Genomic DNA, 20,030 nt, shown 5'->3' on the forward strand with positions numbered 1-20,030 from the left:
GAAATGAAAAACCACCTGTAACAGTTCTCCAGTTGAGCTTTGGGGAAAAAAATAAATATTATTCTGGCATAAGATCCTAATGTTTTTGCCTCTGCAAATGTGCTTTTCCTTAATAATGTTAACTTACTACACTCAGTTATAGCCTACTCTCTCATCTAAAATAGCCAAAAGAAAATATATAGTGACCTGTCCGGCTTTATATTGATATTGTGCTTAACATTCCTGGAAAACATTATTTTATCTTTGGGAAACAATCAAATGCAAATACAGGAGGAAGAAAACAAAACAAAACAAATGTACATTTATTAATCAGCATCATAACACAGATCAAGGCACAAAGCAATATTAAGAGATGCAGTGTAAAATGCCACTTCATGAAGTTTTACATACGACTCCATACAAAAGCACGCAGTATTTGAAATTACAGTAAATATATTTTGAAGACAGAAATACAGTGGGTACAGTACTTCAAATATAAATATACTGCCCTGCAAATGCTCGAGTGTGTGTGACAGAGCTCAGTTTCTACTCCATTGCACTGAATACCTGCTTTGTGTGATAATGAGCGGATCATTTCATTGGATTATTGTTATCACTGTATATGTTGTTCTATTACAAGGAATTTTAACTATATAATATATTAATGTATATCCTTTCCTTTGAGTAAACATTACTTTAGAGTAAGCAAGTGTGCCTAAGTATACATTGTACAGTAAGAATCACTAGAAGGGCTTCATTAACAAAATATTAATAATTTAGTCAAATATAATACCCTTCTCAGGAAACTATTAAAATGTGTTGTAATTCAATGTTGGAATGTAATTCAGCATTTAAGTTACCAATCAAAGATACACACAAGAACAATGGAAAACTACAGGAATAGAAACAGAAAAAAACTATCTAGACATCTTTTTGTTGCTATATTTTATAGACCCTCTAATGTACATCAACTTGGCAAATCCTCTATTAAGACACAAAGTATTTTATCAAAAGCTCTTAACAGTAATATAACAATTCTAACAATATTTTGGTTGAACCAACATTTTTGTGGCATTAAACAAAAAGTGCAAACAAAGAAAATAATGCCTACACACCAATGTTACCGAGTAAGTACAGAGAGAAGAGAACATGTGTTTTCCTTGGTCCATGCATTGATTTCAGTTAGATATGCAGCTCAGATCACTATGATATAGTACATCACTTCTAGTGCCACTAGATCTATCACATTTATATTAAAGCCAACATGAGGAAAATGTTAATGTTTCAACCAGTTCAAAAAGTCATTTGTATCCTGTCAACAGGAAAATAATTGATATCTTTTTTGTTTCCATTGCAAATCTTTTTTTGTTTGAGCTGGTAGGACTCTAATATGATACAATAACAGCAACAGAAATAGCTTACTTATTTTATGGGCTACTTATACAGCAAAGTAACTTGCAAGATATCTGGTGGCCAAGCATTAGAAATCTAAATAAATTAAAACTCTCATCAGATTCTATATTTACTGTGTACCAACAACTAGCTTTGATCACTAGCGTTGTAAACCATATATTGCATGGTGTCCATCAAAGAACAAAATAACTATGAAATAAATATCAAGTACATTACTGGTACACCTGAGCTTTTAAGCTGTATGAGGTTTCAAGCTTAATTATATACTGTATATATGACACATTTATGAAGGTTAAGATACAGTAATTACATATTATTTATGCTCTATAGTTCAAATACATATCAGATTTAATGTGCATTCCTTGGTAATACACTTTTTTTTATTAACCTCTTTTTTTGGGAGAATGTCTTAGTTCTTTGGGGGAAACAAAAATAAATTGCACTGAAGTTAAATACAGTCAATAGGATATTATATTACAAAACCATACTGCACAGCTTATATTTTTACTGCAACAACACAGGCTCCAGCCCTTCCAAGGCACAATGGTGCAACCTGCAAGAGAACACATTGAAACAATATTAACAGTTAGGACATTGTACAACATTAAAGGGTATTTCAAACTCTCACTAGTAAAACCTTGTTATGGTCCAGTGAACCCAATGCCATTGCACAAACAACTTCCGTACACTCTTTCAGAACAGTACAGCAGAGCCTTTGTTCTACTGAACCACATTTAGAATGTAGTCATTAGCTCCAGTGAAGAGGTACAGTTTGGAAAATGTCACATTTCTTTACAGCTTACAGTAGTAGGTACTTAAAACCGAAAAAATAACAATTAAATATGACTGCTAATATCAGTGATAAAGTCTTACTGTATATTCACATTGATTTAAATTGGTTTTTTTTTGTTTTAACATGTTGCATGTAAAAAAAAAATTGTAATAAGAGATTTACCAATACTCAAAGACTATTAACATATTGTTGGTAAAATGAATCTGACTTATTTTCACTAGCATTAGAATCACAAACTTTGCAGTTAAGATTAAGCCAGTTTATGTCAGTTTAATTTAAATTATGGTGTCGCTTTCCTTTTAGCGGCTTTTAAAAAAATACCAAATAAACCAAAAAATAACACCTGATTAAGAAAACTTTTTTTTTTTTTTGTGCATATTACGCAATTTGCCAGTTTTAGGATTTAATAACTGCGTGCATTTAAAATAGTTTAGTTCGTACTTTTTGAAAACGGCTACAAGGACAGCAGCGTCATTTTATTTTCAGTACTGCTACACTGATCTACAATTCACAACAGTTTATACACCCGTCAGTGACCCGTAATATAAATGAATTGTTACAATTTCAAGCTTTCCACCCACCTCTTCACTTAACTACCACGGCATTGCCAGCTAAATGCAACAAAAGGGTGGCATCATGGACATACAGTACTGTCCATCTCAGCTAGAAAGACGCTGAAGCAAGTGAGAATAAAAACTAGGGTCCAACCTGTGTCCACTCGTTAGTCTGGGGATCATAGGCTTCAACAGCATTTAGATATACTTGTCCATCATAGCCACCGACAGCGTACAGTCGATCACCCAACAGGCATACTCCCACTGCATCTCTGCTGATGCTCATAGGGGCTACAGCTGTCCACACGTCAGTTTTGGGGTCATATCTGCAAAACAATAAATGCAAAAAAAAAAAAAAAAAAATCAGGACTGACTTCAATATTATTATTATTATTATTATTATTATTATTTGACAGGAAAGACTGAGAAGAGAATTTACGTTAGCATCAAAGTAGATATTGATTTCCACATGTCCTACTTAGAAAAAACAAAAAAACAAAAAAAAGCTGAATATTATTTTGCAGATATCACATTGCTAGATGGCTGATTTACCTTGCCAGTTTTAGGTCAGATCATTTTTGGACATAAATATATTCAAGCATAAGGCAACACTTCTTGGTACCGGTAATTAAAAACAAAAGCAGCTTTATCCAATTTAATAACATTTTTTAAACAGTGGATTCTAATTCCTTACCAGTAAGAACACGTAATTGGAGTTTGAATTAATCAAGTGCAAGTTATTGTATTGACTGGTCAATATAGATACTGCCGTACCTCTCCACACAGTCTGAAAGCCTTGATGTCAGGCTGGAAGCTGGTGCATCATGACCTCCAATAGCATAAAGAAATCCATTCCAGGTGGCTACTCCTACACCCCCTCTCCTCTTTGCCATCTGTGCACAGGGGATCCATTTGTTTGTGTGGGGATCAAAACACTCCACAGACTTTAGACAAGAGCTCCCATCGCGACCTCCAACAGCGTACACCCTGAAATAAAAAAAGAAGAAATCTTCAGTGTGTAGGGATTTGCTTTGGCATCTTAATTGAGAGTTTGCCATTCACAGCCTTTTCCCATTAATTAAAGTGAAGTGCTGTACAGTGGATTTGAGGATTTCTACATGATACAGACACACTGATAATAGTTTTGTACATGATACAGATACACTGACAATGTCGACCCAGGGGACTTTTTTGATCTGAAAAAAGAAACAAGGACCAGGGGTCACAAATGGAGATTAGATAAAGGGGCATTCAGAACAGAAAATAGGAGGCACTTTTTTACACAGAGAATTGGAACCAACTCCCCAGTAATGTTGTTGAAGCTGACACCCTGGGATCCTTCAAGAAGCTGCTTGATGAGATTCTGGGATCAATAAGCTACTAACAACCAAACGAGCAAGATGGGCTGAATGGCCTCCTCTCGTTTGTAAACTTTCTTATGTTCTTCTTATGTTCTAATAGTTTTCTACATGATATAGACACAATGATAGTTTTCCTTCCTATTGGGGTCACTAGATTAAATTGAAAAATTGACTGCTAGTTGCTCAATAAAATGAAATTGCTCAGAAGAATAAATTTGCTTTGGGATCTGTTTCAATTTTCTGAAAAGAAGCAGCAAAGCAATTGACATTTGTTTTACAGTCAAGGTGGTTATACGGTTTGATGGATAAACTGCTACATGATAAATGCAATAACAAATTGTTCTCGGATGCAAAAGTTCCTTTTTCTATCAAAACCTTGTCAGCCTAATAAATTGCTTATGTACGTGTGTAAAACAAAACTCCCGGTCTTTCACCTGAACAATGGCATAAACGCATCCCATTCCCTATAAACTTACTTTCCATTAAGCACGGCCACCCCAACAGTGCTTCTTGGTGTAGACATGCTGGCCACAAAACTCCACTGGCGAGCCTGTGGGTCCCACCTCTCCACTGTGTTCAGGTAACTCCAGCCATCGTGTCCTCCTACAGCATACATGGGACCCTCCAACACAGCCACACCTGAAAATGAAACACGACAACCCAATGGATAAAATGGGCTCGGTCTTACATGATAAAAATAGCTGAATATCAGCTGAAAGAAAGTAATTATAAAAATAAACAGAATGAAATGCAAGCCTTAATGAAAGTTTAATGTACATACACACACATACATGATCATAAAATCACAGACAACCAATCACCACAAGCACTGCTCACTTGAACAATGCTATTGATGCAACACCAAACTAGCATACGTTTCCTGTCATAAAAGGTAGAAATAATCTACGCAATACCATTCAAATTATGTTTTTATTGGCTTCAATGAAAATTACTGTACATGGATGGAATTTATCAGTCAATTAGTCATCTTTGCGATATCATAACCTAATTAGGAGCAATATCTTGTGTCGTGTTATTGATTAATAATGTAGCTAGTCGCATACCAAGCCCATGTCTGTGCGTCGACATAGGTGGCATCACGCTCCAGGTTTTGGTTTTCGGATTGTAACACTCCACTGTGTTGAGTGTTTTCAGTCCATCTCGCCCTCCAACAACAAACAGCTTCTCTTCCAGCACTGCCACTCCAAACTGCAGCCGCCGCCCGTTCATGTTTGCCACATGAGTCCATGTATTAGTGCGAAGGTCGTACTTTTCAATACTTGTAGCACCTACAAGTGTATCAAGGACAAAGAACTACTTAATAGCAAAATAAAAATCCGGTCTCATTTTTGATCTCTAACATTAAATGTTACAGTAACAGAATGAATGTAGTTACGGTGAGCAGAAAAAAAAAAAAAAAAATACAGATGGGAACTCTTCCAAAACTAAACTGAGGACAACCCAAGGTTGTGGGCTACTTACATTTTTAATTAGATACAATCAACCCTCTTTAAAATGTTAAATTGTTCTTTAAAAAAAAATTACACTACTAATGAAAAAAGTAAGGCTCTTTAACTATAACATTTCCACCTCAATTTAAATTTGCCTTGGAGAAATCACACGATGATATGCAAAGTAAATGTAATGAGAAGCAATCTTTTTATTCATGCAGCATTTTGAGCTGTGTTACCACTGGCTTTATGAAATAATGACTGGGTACCTTTAGTTGCATCCATGCCTCCAACTGCAAACATCACCCCCACTGTAGATTTCCTGGGCTTAGTCCTGGGGCTCTGCAGCATGGACCGGCGCTCTGGCAGCAGATGGTATTTCATGGCCTCCATGATGAGTTTATGACACTCAATGTTATCCCTGAATAGGCTGTTGTTCTCCATGTCTGCCAGAAACTAAACAAAGAAAAAAATGCATTCATCTCCTAAAGCTCCGATACAGTCACACGTCTTATTTTTAAATTTATTTATTTTTATAAATTTAGTCGTTGCCAATTATTTTAATTATTTTCTCCCATTTTAGAATGGCCAATTATTTTTTAAGCTCAGCTCACCGCTACCACCCCTGCGCTGACTTGGGAGGGTGAAGACGAACACTCCGAAGCGTGTGCCGTCAGTCGACCACTTTTTTTTTTCACACTGCGGTCTCACCTTGCAGCCACCCAAGAGCTACAGCGTTGGAGGACAACGCAGCACTCGGGCAGCTTACAGGCAAGCCCGCAGGCGCCCGGCCAGACTACAGGGGTCTCTGGTGCGCGGTGAGCCGAGGACACCCTGGCTGACCTAGCCCTTCCTCCCCCCAGGCGATGCTCGGCCAATTGTGCGCCGCCCCCTGGGAGCTCCCGTCCATGGTCGGCTGTGGAATAGCCTGGACTCGAACCGGCAACGTCCAGGCTATAGAGCGCATCCTGCACTCCACGCGGAGCGCCTTTACTGGATGCGTCACTCGGGAGCCCCCTACGTCTTATTTTTTTTGTTACAAATGATCAAACAATAGGGATAACAAATGAAGAAACTCTTTGAAAAAAGATAATCCAAAATGACAAGGATTACTGTAATTCCCATGCACCAAACTAGCATACATTTCCAGACATAAAAAGGTATAATCTATACTATGACTTTCCAATTCATTTTTATGTAGGCTTCAATGAAAAGTTCTGTAAATTTTTTACAGCAATACCATTAAAATCTATATATTTTAAATAAAACATTCTAGTAAAAGGGCAGTAAGGCCAGGCTATTTGTTGTAATTATTAAAATAAATGTTGGCAGTAACAAACAAATACTCAAGCAGTAATAACTTTCTATTAAGGGATTACCACCATCTTATGAATGGAATGCCATGTATATGCTTTCAGTGACTATACATCTTTACCAGATGTAATGCACAAACGGATTCACTTAAAGACTCTAAATCCCACTCAGAATATGATGGATGATTATGACTGCACTACATTAGTTCCACACATAATTTACACCTGACATTTAGGAATTAACCTATGGTAATTACTTTAATCAAAAAGGCAAGATTTTTTTCCTGCTATTTCTTTACTCTTTCTTTACGCTAAAAGATGTAGACAAGATATAACCACAACCTTCAAAATCTACTCATATTTTTCCAATTACAAAACTGATTTATAAAAAAGGCAACCATACCTTTTACATTAAATGACCACATAATACATGACAAATAAGAAACATGACAGAATATTACAAAATATGCAAATGATAGAATATTACATAAAAATAAAGTGCAAAGTTATAAGTAAATAAAGCAGCATATAACATAGCAGGGAAAGTTCAAAGCGTAAGGCATCATGTATTCATTCAAGGAGATAATATTTAAGATTTCAGAACACGTCTGCAATACACTTACAGTGCATATTTCGTCTGTCTGCCTATCATTACATACTCCTCATCAGGAGCATCTAACACAATCTTGGATATCTTGTGTGGGAGTGTGTGAGTGAGTGAAAGTAGCCACTGTGAGAATGAAGGCAACATGGACGTTTTCTGGGTCACAAAGAAAGAGATCACATCCTTAATCAAAAATCAATGGTCTCTCAGGGCTGCCAGTAAATCAATTTGCTCTGTGACAGTCAGCGTTTTACTCATTGTAGACCACAGGCTAATCTAATTTACCATTTTAATCCACACCAGAGGACTCTCCAAAAAAGACCTGTGGGTATAAAACAATGCCTTGTGGTTCTGTAGGATTATTCTTTCAACTGCAGTAATCATTGTGAAAGAAAAAGGGCTGATTCTAAGGATCATAAACCACAATATATTCATTTAAAATCGTATTCCTTTCAGGACTACCCCTATCCTGGACCTAAACTTCTGATCCAGGGTTAATTTGGTATCCAGTATATACTGTACACTATTCAATTCCTGCAGAGCTCTTACAGTGTTCTTTAAAGATTCTCCATTGGTAATTTTAGCGCCCTGGTAACTTTGCCTTATTCCCTGTCCTTCTCTTCCAATCACACTGTTTTGCTTTGTCAATGACATTCTCAACAATCAACTGGGCACCAGGGTCAGTCTGTTGCTACGATATTTGGAATGCAGATATAACATTTATATTGTTGTCAAGTCTCAATTTGCTAGCCACAACAGTTAATGCCCACCCTTTCTTCAATCTCCAAGTCACGATTTTCACCTACAGTAAAGTCAGTGCATGGTAATATCTAACAACCACGCACACATTCAGTCCCCTACTGATCTTTTTTCAGCCAATTATTGAAAGCTAGCTTTGCAAAGAAATGCCTTTAATTTTGTTTATCGGCATTTCTGTATGCTCGTCTCCATAACCGATAACATTTCTAGCTCGTTGTGTTGGAGTAAATGGTTTTGCTGCCTGTGAGGCAATCAGAACTTTACAATGAAATCATTAAAAATCTATTCAGTTATAGGAACAACACATAACCTATGCTGCAAAATGAAATGGAGTGTTTGCCATTTACTTAACATTCAGACATACAAGTGAGTATGTGCATGTGTACAGGACGGTGTGGGAAATGAAAACAATAATTTACATTTAGATAACTTTCTTTAACGCTAGAATACTTTGTAGAGTGCAGAGATTGAACGTTGTCTTCATCTGTGCCCAAGTTAAATGGTTTACCCGGCTCTAAAGCCCGCCGCACACAGCCCGACTCAAGCCGTCCCGACTCATCTCATCTGAGTTTGCACAGATTCTGCTAAGACTGAACTACTGACCACAACCATATACTGGTGATTACTATGTATGCAAATTTAATGAATACTGCCCTGTACACATTTTTTAATTAACTTAGCCCAACATAGTGACCCTCATATTATGCATGGCATCGTATGCTGATTAGGCGACAGAGACAGCGCCACGAGGCAACCAAAAGAAGTGCTTAGCTTATTAAATCGGGCAGCAGTGTGGAGTAGTGGTTAGGGCTCTGGACTCTTGACCAGAGGGTTGTGGGTTCAATCCCCAGTGGGGGACACTGCTGTTGTACCCTTGAGCAAGGTACTTTACCTATATTGCTCCAGTAAAAACCCAATTGTATAAATGGGTAATTGTATAAACAAAAAAAAAATGATATTTGTATAATGTGATATCTTGTAACAATTGTAAGTCACCCTGGATAAGGGTGTCTGCTAAGAAATAAATAATAATAATAATAATTAATTTAGCTGTTGACCATTTACACCGTGCAAATGTTTCAAACAGTGTTTTACTTTTTGTATAGCTTGTCTACTACACTTTAGCCTGTTGCAAATAAAATCCAACCTGGTTTTTATTTGACGTTTTTTTCTCAGCGTGTGGATCTAGGGGCTTGTGATTTGTGACCTATTGGAGATCGACGCACCGGTTACTTCTGTTTTAGCGCAGTACGAAAATATAGGCTGCCAGTAGATTGATAATAAACAAGTAAATTGATCATTTACCCGTGATTAGTAAATGCCTAAAAACTATTCAAATGTGCACATATCTGGTATTGATGAATTCGGGACACTAAGAGCAATTCAAGACTAATGTATTATTACCTGTGGAACTAAAGCTGTCAATATTCCGCCATCTTGTATGACAAGCTACGTCACTTAAACCTGCTTCACCATTGGTTGACAGCCTTATGACTAATCGGTCTCAGCCAGTCTTGGTCGGCAACCGCCGCACACAGACAGACTGATCACATCTCAATGAAACTGCGTCTGAAAAAGATTCAACATGTTCAATCTTCAAATCTGAAGATTCATCCTGACTGAAATCTGCATAATCTTGGTTTTAAGGGCACGCACACTAATACGATTCATCCAGACTGTGTGCGGTCAGTTGAGATGAGATGAGATGAGTCGGAACGGCTTGAGTCGGGCTGTGTGCAGCGGGCTTAACACACAGTTATTTCCATCCACAGGCTGTACATTGTATTTATTAAAAAAAAAACAAAAAAAAAAAACACTTTACTTGCTTTGATCTGCATTTCTTGTGAAATGTATACAATGGTCAATACATTTCAATTTAAGGGAGACTTTATTTGCAAGAAGTGCTCTGACACGCATTCTTTAATGCAGAAGGTTGCTGAACTTGAAAAACAAATTTGAATACTTAGAAGCATAAACGAAAATGAGCAGCTCATTGAAAATAGTTTCAACAAAATTAATAACACTTGGTTAGTTTTAGATACTGATGGCGAGACTGAAAATGACTCTGATTTTAACTTTATAAATGCGCCTGCTCCATGTGACATTTCAGTGCCACAGCATGAAAGTAGAACTGTATGTGTAGAGGGACCTGAGAAGGTAAATATGGATGAAAGGCAGGAAGTGAGTGGGGACTGGGTAACTTAGAAAAAGTACGAAGAGGAGGACGACACCGAGCAGTCAACATAGAGAGGAGACTGATCTAGCTAATGCATTCCAAGCACTGAGCAATGATGACCTAGTGCTGGATGAACACAGGGATGATTGTTAGTAGTGATTCAATTCTACGCTATGATGACCTAGTGCTGGATGAACACAGGGGTGAGGTGTTGTTAGTAGGTGATTCAATTCTACGCTATGATGACCTAGTGCTGGATGAACACAGGGGTGAGGTGTTGTTAGTAGATGATTCAATTCTACGCTATGATGACCTAGTGCTGGATGAACACAGGGGTGAGGTGTTGTTAGTAGGTGATTCAATTCTACGCTATGATGACCTAGTGCTGGATGAACACAGGGGTGAGGTGTTGTTAATAGATGATTCAATTCTACGCTATGATGACCTAGTGCTGGATGAACACAGGGGTGAGGTGTTGTTAGTAGATGATTCAATTCTACGCTATGATGACCTAGTGCTGGATGAACACAGGGGTGAAGTGTTGTTAGTAGGTGATTCAAGTCTACGCTATGATGACCTAGTGCTGGATGAACACAGGGGTGAGGTGTTGTTAGTAGGTGATTCAAGTCTACGCTATGATGACCTAGTGCTGGATGAACACAGGGGTGAAGTGTTGTTAGTAGGTTATTCAATTCTACGCTATGATGACCTAGTGCTGGATGAACACAGGGGTGAAGTGTTGTTAGTAGGTGATTCAATTCTACGCTATGATGACCTAGTGCTGGATGAACACAGGGGTGAGGTGTTGTTAGTAGGTGATTCAAGTCTACGCAATGTCGACAGTTACCTGCCTCCCTGGAGCAAAAGTAAAGGATACTGAATCAAGAGTGCACAGATTATTAAATCACAAAAAAGAAGAGTCTATGGTCATTGTACATGCTGGTACAAATGACATGAGGAATAGAGAATCTGTGATTCTGAAAGAGAATTTTAAATCCTTAACAAAACAGCTGAAAAAGTTAGGATGCAGAATTATTCTCTCAGGTCTACTACCTGTTGTTGGTGGGGATGAAGTATTCAGTAGAATTAGGGCCTTAAATACTTGGCTGGCTGGTTGGCGTGTGCAAGAAGGACTGGGATTTATAAACAACTGGCATTGCTTTTGGAAAAGAAGATATTATAGGAAAGATGGACTGGCACCTAAATAAGTCAGGGGCAAGCATGCTAGCTGATAACATCGAACATCACCTAGCAAGGTATTTAAACTAGGAACTAGGGAGGGGAGGCATGTAAAATTCAGGTTAAAAGTATCCTGCCATTCCCACTACCCGCTGAGTAAATGGTGGTAAGAACATAAGAAGGTATTACCCCTGCTCAATCACATGCTTTTGATTGGATCAATTTACGCCTAGGTTTATTTAATGTCAGGTCTCTGTCTAATAAGGCTCTGTTAATGAGTGATTTTATTTAGGATTACAACATTGATATTCTCTCTAACTGAAACCTGGTTGGACCGAATGACAATGTTTACCTGATTGAGGCTTCTCCACCTAACTATTCTTTTCCAGGAAGCTCTAATTACTGGGGGATGGGGGGGATGGGGGGGGGGGGGGGGATTGTTGAAGGTTATTCATCTATTGAAGTGTTAACTTTGACATTAAACAGTCCATTACCTGTTCATATTGTAATTATTTATCGATTCTTTTATTGGGTGATTTTAACCTTCATGTTGACATTGATTCTGATTCGAACTCCTTGGAATTTTTGAGGCTACTGGATTCCTTAGATTATATCCTGCATGTCAAAGGTCCTACGCATAATCGTGGCCATACTTTAGATCTGGTAATTTCTTGTGGTTTAGCTGTTAAGAACGTCATTATCCAGGGCGACTTATAATTGTTACAAGATATCACATTATTTTTACATACAATTACCCATTTATACAGTTGGGTTTTTACTGGAGCAATCTAGATAAAGTACCTTGCTTAAGGGTACAGCAGCAGTGTGGCTGTGTGGTCCAGTGGTTAAAGAAAAGGGCTTGTAACCAGGAGGTCCCCAGTTCAAATCCTGGCTCACTCACTGACTCATTGTGTGACCCTGAGCAAGTCACTTAACCTCCTTGTGCTCCGTCTTTCGGGTGAGATGTAATTGTAAGTGACTCTGCAGCTGATGCATAGTTCACACACCCTAGTCTCTGTGTCGCCTTGGATAAAGGCATCTGCTAAATAATAAACAAATAATAAACAGTGTCCCCCATCTGGGATTGAACCAACAACCCTCCGGTCAAGAGTCCAGAGCCCTAACCACTACTTCTCACCGCTGCCCTATTGTTTCTGACTATTTCTGATCATCTTGCCATTCTTTTTGAGGTGAATCTGCCAGTATCTACAAAGACTGTGGACCGTACATTTAAATCCCAGGTAATTAATTCTTCAATTGCTGTTAAGCTTTCTGATGTATTGAGCTCATTACCACTCTGAGTCCTCATCAGTAGATGAGCTGGTTAATACCTACAACACCACCTTGACTGGTATCTTAGATACTGTAGCGCCAATCAAAACTCAGAGAGTGTCTGAAAAAAAGCTCACCGTGGTTCAATGATACAACTCATAAAATGAAATATGAGGGTCGTAAAATAGAACGGAGACGGTGGGAATCTAAACTGCATGTTTATTACACTGCATGGAAGGGCCACCTGGTTAAATATAGGAAGGCTCTGGTGCTGGCTACATCATCGTATTATTCTAATTTAATTGAAACAAATACAAAATAATCCCACATGTCTTTTTGCCACCCGAAATACATTAAATAATCCTTCCCCTAGTCCTACCCTTGACATTGGCTCCTCTCACAGCTGCAATGACTTCTTACATTTCTTTAAAAATAAAATACTAGACATCAGAAATGAGATTCCACAGACAACTAGATCTGAGTGCTGCCTTTGATACTGTAGACCATTCCATCCTACTGAATGGCCTTGTCCTATCCTGCTTCAAATCTTGTCTTTCTGATAGGTTTCAGTTAGTTTCTTGGGGAGGTAAAATCGGCATTATCGGAAGTTGTCTGTGTTCCACAGAGCTCCATTCTAGGTCCCTTGCTGTTTTCATTATATATGCTACCATTAGGTGACATTATCCGCAGACACGGAGTGAACTTCCATTGCTATGCTGATGATACCCAGCTGTATTTGTCCCTAAAGCCAGGAATTTCTTCTGCCTGGGTGTTATTAGCTACTTGCCTTACAGACATCAAGCATTGGATGTCACAGAATGTTCTAATGTTGAATTCAGATAAAACAGAGGTTATGCTAGCGGGCTCACAGAACCAACTAAAAGGAAATGTGGGATTACATGAGCTCGACCCTTGCAGTCTCTCATCAAAACTTAAACTAGAAAGTTTGGGGGTCACCTTTGATCCTGATCTATCATTTGAGACTCATATCAGGGAAGTTACTAAAGTATCTTTTTACCATTTGAGAAATATAGCCAAACGTAGACCAGTTATTTCCGTATCTGATGCCAAGAGACTAATGCATGCCTTTGTTTCATTTAGAAATTGATTATTGTAATGCACTTTTGTCTGGTGTCTCAAAACGGTATCCCGCTTGCAATTTGTTCACAATACCGCCGCTAGAATTCTGACTAAAACCAGGAAAAGTGAACATACTATCCCTGTTTTGGCCTCTTTACACTGGCTCCCTGTGCAGTACAGAATTGATTATAAGATTTTGCTGTTACTTTACAAGGCCCTGAATGGATTAGCACCTAGTTATTTGCAGGTTACTGACCCCGTATCTTCCAAACCGCACTCTGAGATCACAGAATGCGGGGCTGCTGGTTATTCCTAGGGTCAACAAAAGCAACACGGGAGGTAGGGCTTTCTCTTGTAGAGCTCCTAAATTATGGAATGCTCTGCCTTCGTTTGTCAGGGAAGCTGGGACCGTTACAGTTTTCAAGTCAAGACTAAAAATGTACTTATCTTAGTGGGTTTTAATGTAACTTTAAAACTGCTGCTTTTGTATTATGTGTATACTGTTATTTAAATGGTTGACTGTGGCAGTTGTATGTGCGACATGCTATACAAATGTATTGTGGTTTGTTCTTTTTTTCTGCTATGTACTGTACAGTGCTTTGCGATACTGTTGTATAAAAAGCGCTATATAAATGCAATAAATAAATATATGTTTAGAGTAGGCACCTCTGAAAACATACATTAAGCTTAGTTGATAGGTTTTTAAATAGTAGTCCCCTTCAAGAAAAATAATGTATTTTTTTTGCTTTTAATCTTGATGATTTCAGAATTAGTGCTGCACTCTAGGTCATAAAAGAAACCAAATACCAGTGTAAGTCTTCACTGCTTCTTAGCGGGACTAAAGTACATTTCCAATGTGATTGTACCTGTGGAGCCAACAGGGGTAGCCTGATGAAAGGCAGGAGTTTGCTGAGCTCTTCCTGCCTGCTTTCCATTTCGTGCCGCACCCAGCTCAGCAGGGCATTCAGAATGGTCTCTTCACTGGGAATGTTCAGATCATCAGATCCCAGCAATTTCACAATCTCGCTCGCAGGCAGCAAGAGGAACTCCTGGTTTTTGATCACTTCCAAGAAATTCTCCTGTGGAAAGCGAGAGTGAAAAGTACTGTTTGACAAAGACATGCAAGAGGGGCACATACTCCTTTTACAGTGCAAGTCTGAGGCATATTAAAATAGCAAGTACTGAAAAATGCAGTCTCCCTTGTCCTGATACTCAGCCAGGTACTGTACTTTGCTTTAAAACTCTTTTCTATATTATTTTTAATAATACTGGTACAAGTACTGTACACAAAGACAGTATTTTTTATATTTTGCCAAATTAATAAAAGTTAGGTATTCATAAAACTTTTCTCGGCTGTTGATAAGGAACCCAACAACAATTATAACCAACTTAAAACAGTGTACTGTATTATTGTAATGCCTTCATATCTAGTTGCAAAAAAGAAACACAGTAATACATTTATCATCTTTGTATAATCAATCATAACTGGGTCACGATACTGACACAAGTCTTCAAGCTATTTTTATGTTTTATGTTGACCCTTTGTCCTTCCAAAAAATAAATACAATTTTTTATTCCCTGCACATTGTTTTTTCTTCTTTTTGGCATATTTTACAACCAGTTCCAGTTCAAGTGTTCTAAAAAAATACAGTATAATGATTTCACTGTCTGCAGTATAATGATTTCACAATGTGAATAATACACAGTAGTTATTTACACATCACCTGTAGTTTTTTAAATGTGGTGAAGTTTATTTGTTAAAGATGTGTATATATAACACTAGAGACAGAAAGCCTTTATTTAACCAAAGTAGTACTGCAAGTTGACATACTATGTCTATTTAAGTTAGTTATCTTTTTTTTTTTAATGCATTCCATGTCTACTAGGACGTGGTCTAACACCACCCATCTCAACTTCTTTAGATTTTCAAGCTGTTCAAAATTACTGTGGGGGGAAAAACAGATAAAACTTATGTTATGAAAAGACAACATATTCAAAATTAAGGGGATAATTCTGAACAACCATTTTATGCCACAGTAATGCCCACCGCCTTTTTTTTTTTTTTTTTTTTTTTTTTAAACATCGGAAATCTTCTTTGATGTTACATTTTGTTCCCAAATGTAAATGTCAGTCTCAGGTTTACGTGTGTGTGTGTGTGTGTGTGTGTGTCGAATTTAAGACGGCCTTGAATTTAAGACAGCCTAAATTGCCCATCCTCAATTTGAGGAAAAAAGAAAACATAAAATAGAGATGCATTTACAATGATACAACCGCAATTATTACGCATATAAGAAAACGATGTATGGAGGCAGTTTGCTGCCACCTGCTGTCACACAGAGCATTACAGTAATGCGCTGCTTCTCATTTCCAGTCACACCTGTTTTTCTCCCTTTTTGTGAACTGTGGTATTGCTTAGCATGTCGAAAAATACAGGGGCCCGATCAGACTTTCCTATCTGTCCAAGCTGGTCCTGTTTGTTAGAACAGGACCAGCTTGGACAGTTCTGGTCACCTCGTTACAAAAAGGATATTGCTGCTCTAGAAAGTGCAAGTGCAAAGAAGAGCAACCAGAATTATCCCGGGTTTAAAAGGCATGTCGTATGCAGACAGGCTAAAAGAATTGAATCTATTCAGTCTTGAACAAAGAAGACTACGCGGCGATCTGATTCAAACATTCAAAATCCTAAAAGGTATAGACAGACAATGTCAACCCGGGGGACTTCTTTGACTTGAAAAAAGAAAAAAGGACCAGGGGTCATAAATGGAGATTAGATAAAGGGGCATTCAGAACAGAAAATAGGAGGCACTTTTTTACACAGAGAATTGTGAGGGTCTGGTACCAACTCCCCAATAATGTTGCTGAAGCTGACACCCTGGGATCCTTCAAGAAGCTGCTTGACGAGATTCTGGGATCAATAAGCTACTAACAACCAAACGAGCAAGATGGGCTGAATGGCCTCCTCTCGTTTGTAAACTTTCTTATGTTCTTAACAGAGCCTAATAACGAAATGCTAATATTGTAAAAGCTTCTCTTTGAATTCTGCAAGAGGCTAATGACTCTTTTTTGAAAATGGCTGCATGTAATGTCATGGATGATTTGAGATCGGGCAGTGACGTGTTTGTTCATCTTTTCTCAGCAGTAAGTCACGTTGCTGCTTGTGTATCCAGGCAGTGATGTCTTTGTTCGTCTTTTCTTGGCAGTCAGTCATGTTGCTGTTTGTGTACTCGGGCAGTCACCTCTTTTGAAAAAATGTGCTTAAAAAGTGTGTTGTAAATTCGAAGGAATACGGTAACTCGAGAAAAGCACACACAACACAACATAGTAAGTTACATCAGCTGGTATATGTCTGTATTGTGTGGAACCCCTTTCTGTTTAGTGAACCCCTTTCTGTTTAATTAAGGCATTGAGACCCAGATTTATAAAAGGATTGCGCATGTTTTATGACAGTAAAACGGGTACTGAGGGTTCTGAATTCTTGGATGGGATTTATAAAACATGCACAATGGCGTAAACATGCAATTAATACGTGATTTGCGGGGGCAGAGTCTCTGTGCGCTTTAGCCCTTGATGCATATGTAATTCTGTATATGCATATTTAATTCTGGGGCGTTTCTGAACGAAACCGCTAAAATTGGGACGGGATTTTGCAAATGAAGTCTATTAAATATTCGTCTAATTTATTAAAGCTGCCAGTAATTGCGGGCCTCGTATTTGCGTGATTATTATTTATTTATTTATTTATTTATTTATTTATTTATTTTTATATAAATTTAGTCGTCGCCAATTATTTTTACCCCGGTTTTCACCCCAAATTTAGCATGCCCAATTATTATCTGTATCCCCGGCTCACCGCTCGCAACCCCCCCGCCGACTCGGGAAACGGAGGCTGGAACACGCGTCCTCCGAAACGTGCTCCTTCCAAGCCGTCATTTTTCGCACTGCAGATCCACAGCAATGCCACCAGACCTATAGTGCCGGAGGACAACACAGATCTGGCGGCTCCGCTGCAGAGCCACAGGCGCCCTATCGGCCACAGGGGTCGCTGATGCGCGGTGAGCCGTGGATTCCCCTGCCGACCTAAGCCCTCCCTACCCGGGCAGCGCTCAGCCAATTGTGTGCCGCCCCCTAGGAACTCTCGGTCACGGTCAGCTGTGACATAGCCTGGATTCGAACCTGCGATCTCCAGGCTATAGGGCACATCGTGCGAGGAGCGCCTTTACTGGATGCGCCACTTGGGAGCCCCCATTTGCGTGATTATTTTAAGAACTCTGAACTCTTGCCGGTCAGACAGTAGGCTTGTACCAAAATCTCGACTTCTATATTGGTAAATTTCAGTTTTCGCTTCTGAGCATCCTCATCACCATTTTCTTTTTGAATGTGTAGCCTACACACGCAGGGTTGACCCAAACCCGCTATTCATTGAGAGGTGTGTAATTCTCCAGCGCTAATTGCGGTGAGGGGTATTTAAATTGATTGATTGCGGAATCGCCTGCTTCACCTAATTAGGGTTATAAAATAAGTTATTATTTTGACACTGAGTGCGGCCGTACTGAACACGCACATTACGTGGCTTTTTGTGGTCGGTTTTTCTGGTTTGGACAGCATTGAAGATTGAAGAGCACAGGCAAGCTCAATCTCCAGATTCACTTGGCTGCTTAAATACTTTGCTTCAAAGCTGACCTGTGAAGAAAACCCATTTTCTGCAATGCCAGCTTACTGCCCTTTTTGTTTCCCCAAGAGACTACATTTTTATTTTCTGTTTAGAAGTATCTGTGATTTCTTTCAAACAGTGAGCCATTCTATTCTTGTAACACTAACACGTTCCTCAGAATTCTTTTTTCAAAACAATGTAAAAATGGTTAGCCTGCTTAATAAACAAGCTAAACCCATCTCCATGCTTTGGGCTTGTAATTCTTAGCTAGAGTTCATGATGCTAGATCAAAATGATTTCCATTACATGAGTAGGATGTAAAACTTCATGCTGATTTTAACTTGGCTCTCGCCAAGATAAGCACCAAGTAAGACATAGCTTTACAGTAAACAAATGTGATCCATCTGCGTCTCCATCCATTTGCATTTCCTTCCATGTGATGATGTAGATATCCTTCTGCCTGGTGTTGATGGCCGAAGTGTAATGCTGGCTCCAGGGATCAGTTTATATTGCCTCGCCAGCGCATCAGCACACACAACGGCTACAATGCTGGCTCTGGGGATCAACCACAGTGCAGCCTCCCCAGCGCATCAGCATGACAACTGTCTGGACTGAGCCAAGTAGGGTATATCTCTGGGGTCTTCACGTGGGCTCCTTCCATCCTCTGTGTTTCGTCAACTAGCCCACGACACCTCAAGCGAGCTCGACGGTGATTCTGGCATCCCAGCATCACCCCCCTCCATCCCCCACTCAACTCAACCCAGCTTACTTACCCCTACATCAGCGTTTCTTTCTTTCTATTGTGCCTGAGATCCCCAACCAGAATATTTCCGTCTCAACCACAGCCAGTTGCTGCTCCTCTCTGCTGCTTCAGATAAGTTCTTCACTGTGCGACACAACTCTTGGCCACTGAATCCGACGTCTCTGAGAAACCGGGTTGTAGAGTGTGCCACAAATCCTCGACAACTCACCTCCATTGGGTAAACCCGGACTCTCCATCCTCGCTGCTCCGCTTCAGCGGCTAGTTGAGCATACCGCAGATCAGTCACCATGTAAATTACCATATTTTCCCTGTGATTGATTACGCTGTGTCATTTTCCCACACATAATTGTAAAATGCCTGATGCTGGAATAGCAAAGGCATCAACACTCAAAATTGCATTCTTGATGAATATCCCAAACATAGTGATCCTTGAAATACAATTCTAAAAGGATGACAAAGACGGACACACACAGTGAATAAGATTTTCCATACAGGTGCTTAAATTTGACTGGCTTATGTATTGTAGCTCCGTGAATAAGGTTCCTTTGCAGTACATTTATTATTCAACACATACACATAAAAGTCTGCTCCAGCTAGTGTTCTAACGAAAGCACATTACATTTCATTTCCTCCTCTGGTAAATAAAGAACCCTCTCAACATCCTGTGAATCTGATGCAATTT

General features: G+C 39.0%; 1 protein-coding gene across 4 annotated transcripts in view; it reads right to left on the reverse strand.

Moving 5' to 3' along the window:
• Positions 1 to 273: 273 nt before the first annotated feature.
• Positions 274 to 20,030, reverse strand: part of LOC117409262 (kelch-like protein 5) — a 125,282-nt gene continuing 105,525 nt past the window's right edge. For all 4 annotated transcript variants that reach the window (XM_059006467.1, XM_034015019.3, XM_059006468.1 and 1 more), the window contains 7 exons: positions 14,801 to 15,013; positions 5,821 to 6,007; positions 5,165 to 5,389; positions 4,577 to 4,739; positions 3,514 to 3,726; positions 2,894 to 3,065; positions 274 to 1,945 (listed from right to left, as the gene is read on the reverse strand). In XM_059006467.1, the coding sequence (XP_058862450.1) occupies positions 1,889 to 1,945; positions 2,894 to 3,065; positions 3,514 to 3,726; positions 4,577 to 4,739; positions 5,165 to 5,389; positions 5,821 to 6,007; positions 14,801 to 15,013 (1,230 nt within the window). In that variant the 3' untranslated portion in view covers positions 274 to 1,888. The remainder of the gene's footprint in view (positions 1,946 to 2,893; positions 3,066 to 3,513; positions 3,727 to 4,576; positions 4,740 to 5,164; positions 5,390 to 5,820; positions 6,008 to 14,800; positions 15,014 to 20,030) is intronic.

The sequence above is a fragment of the Acipenser ruthenus genome, chromosome 2, assembly GCF_902713425.1.
Source record: "Acipenser ruthenus chromosome 2, fAciRut3.2 maternal haplotype, whole genome shotgun sequence".
In the NCBI taxonomy this organism is placed as follows: domain Eukaryota; kingdom Metazoa; phylum Chordata; class Actinopteri; order Acipenseriformes; family Acipenseridae; genus Acipenser; species Acipenser ruthenus.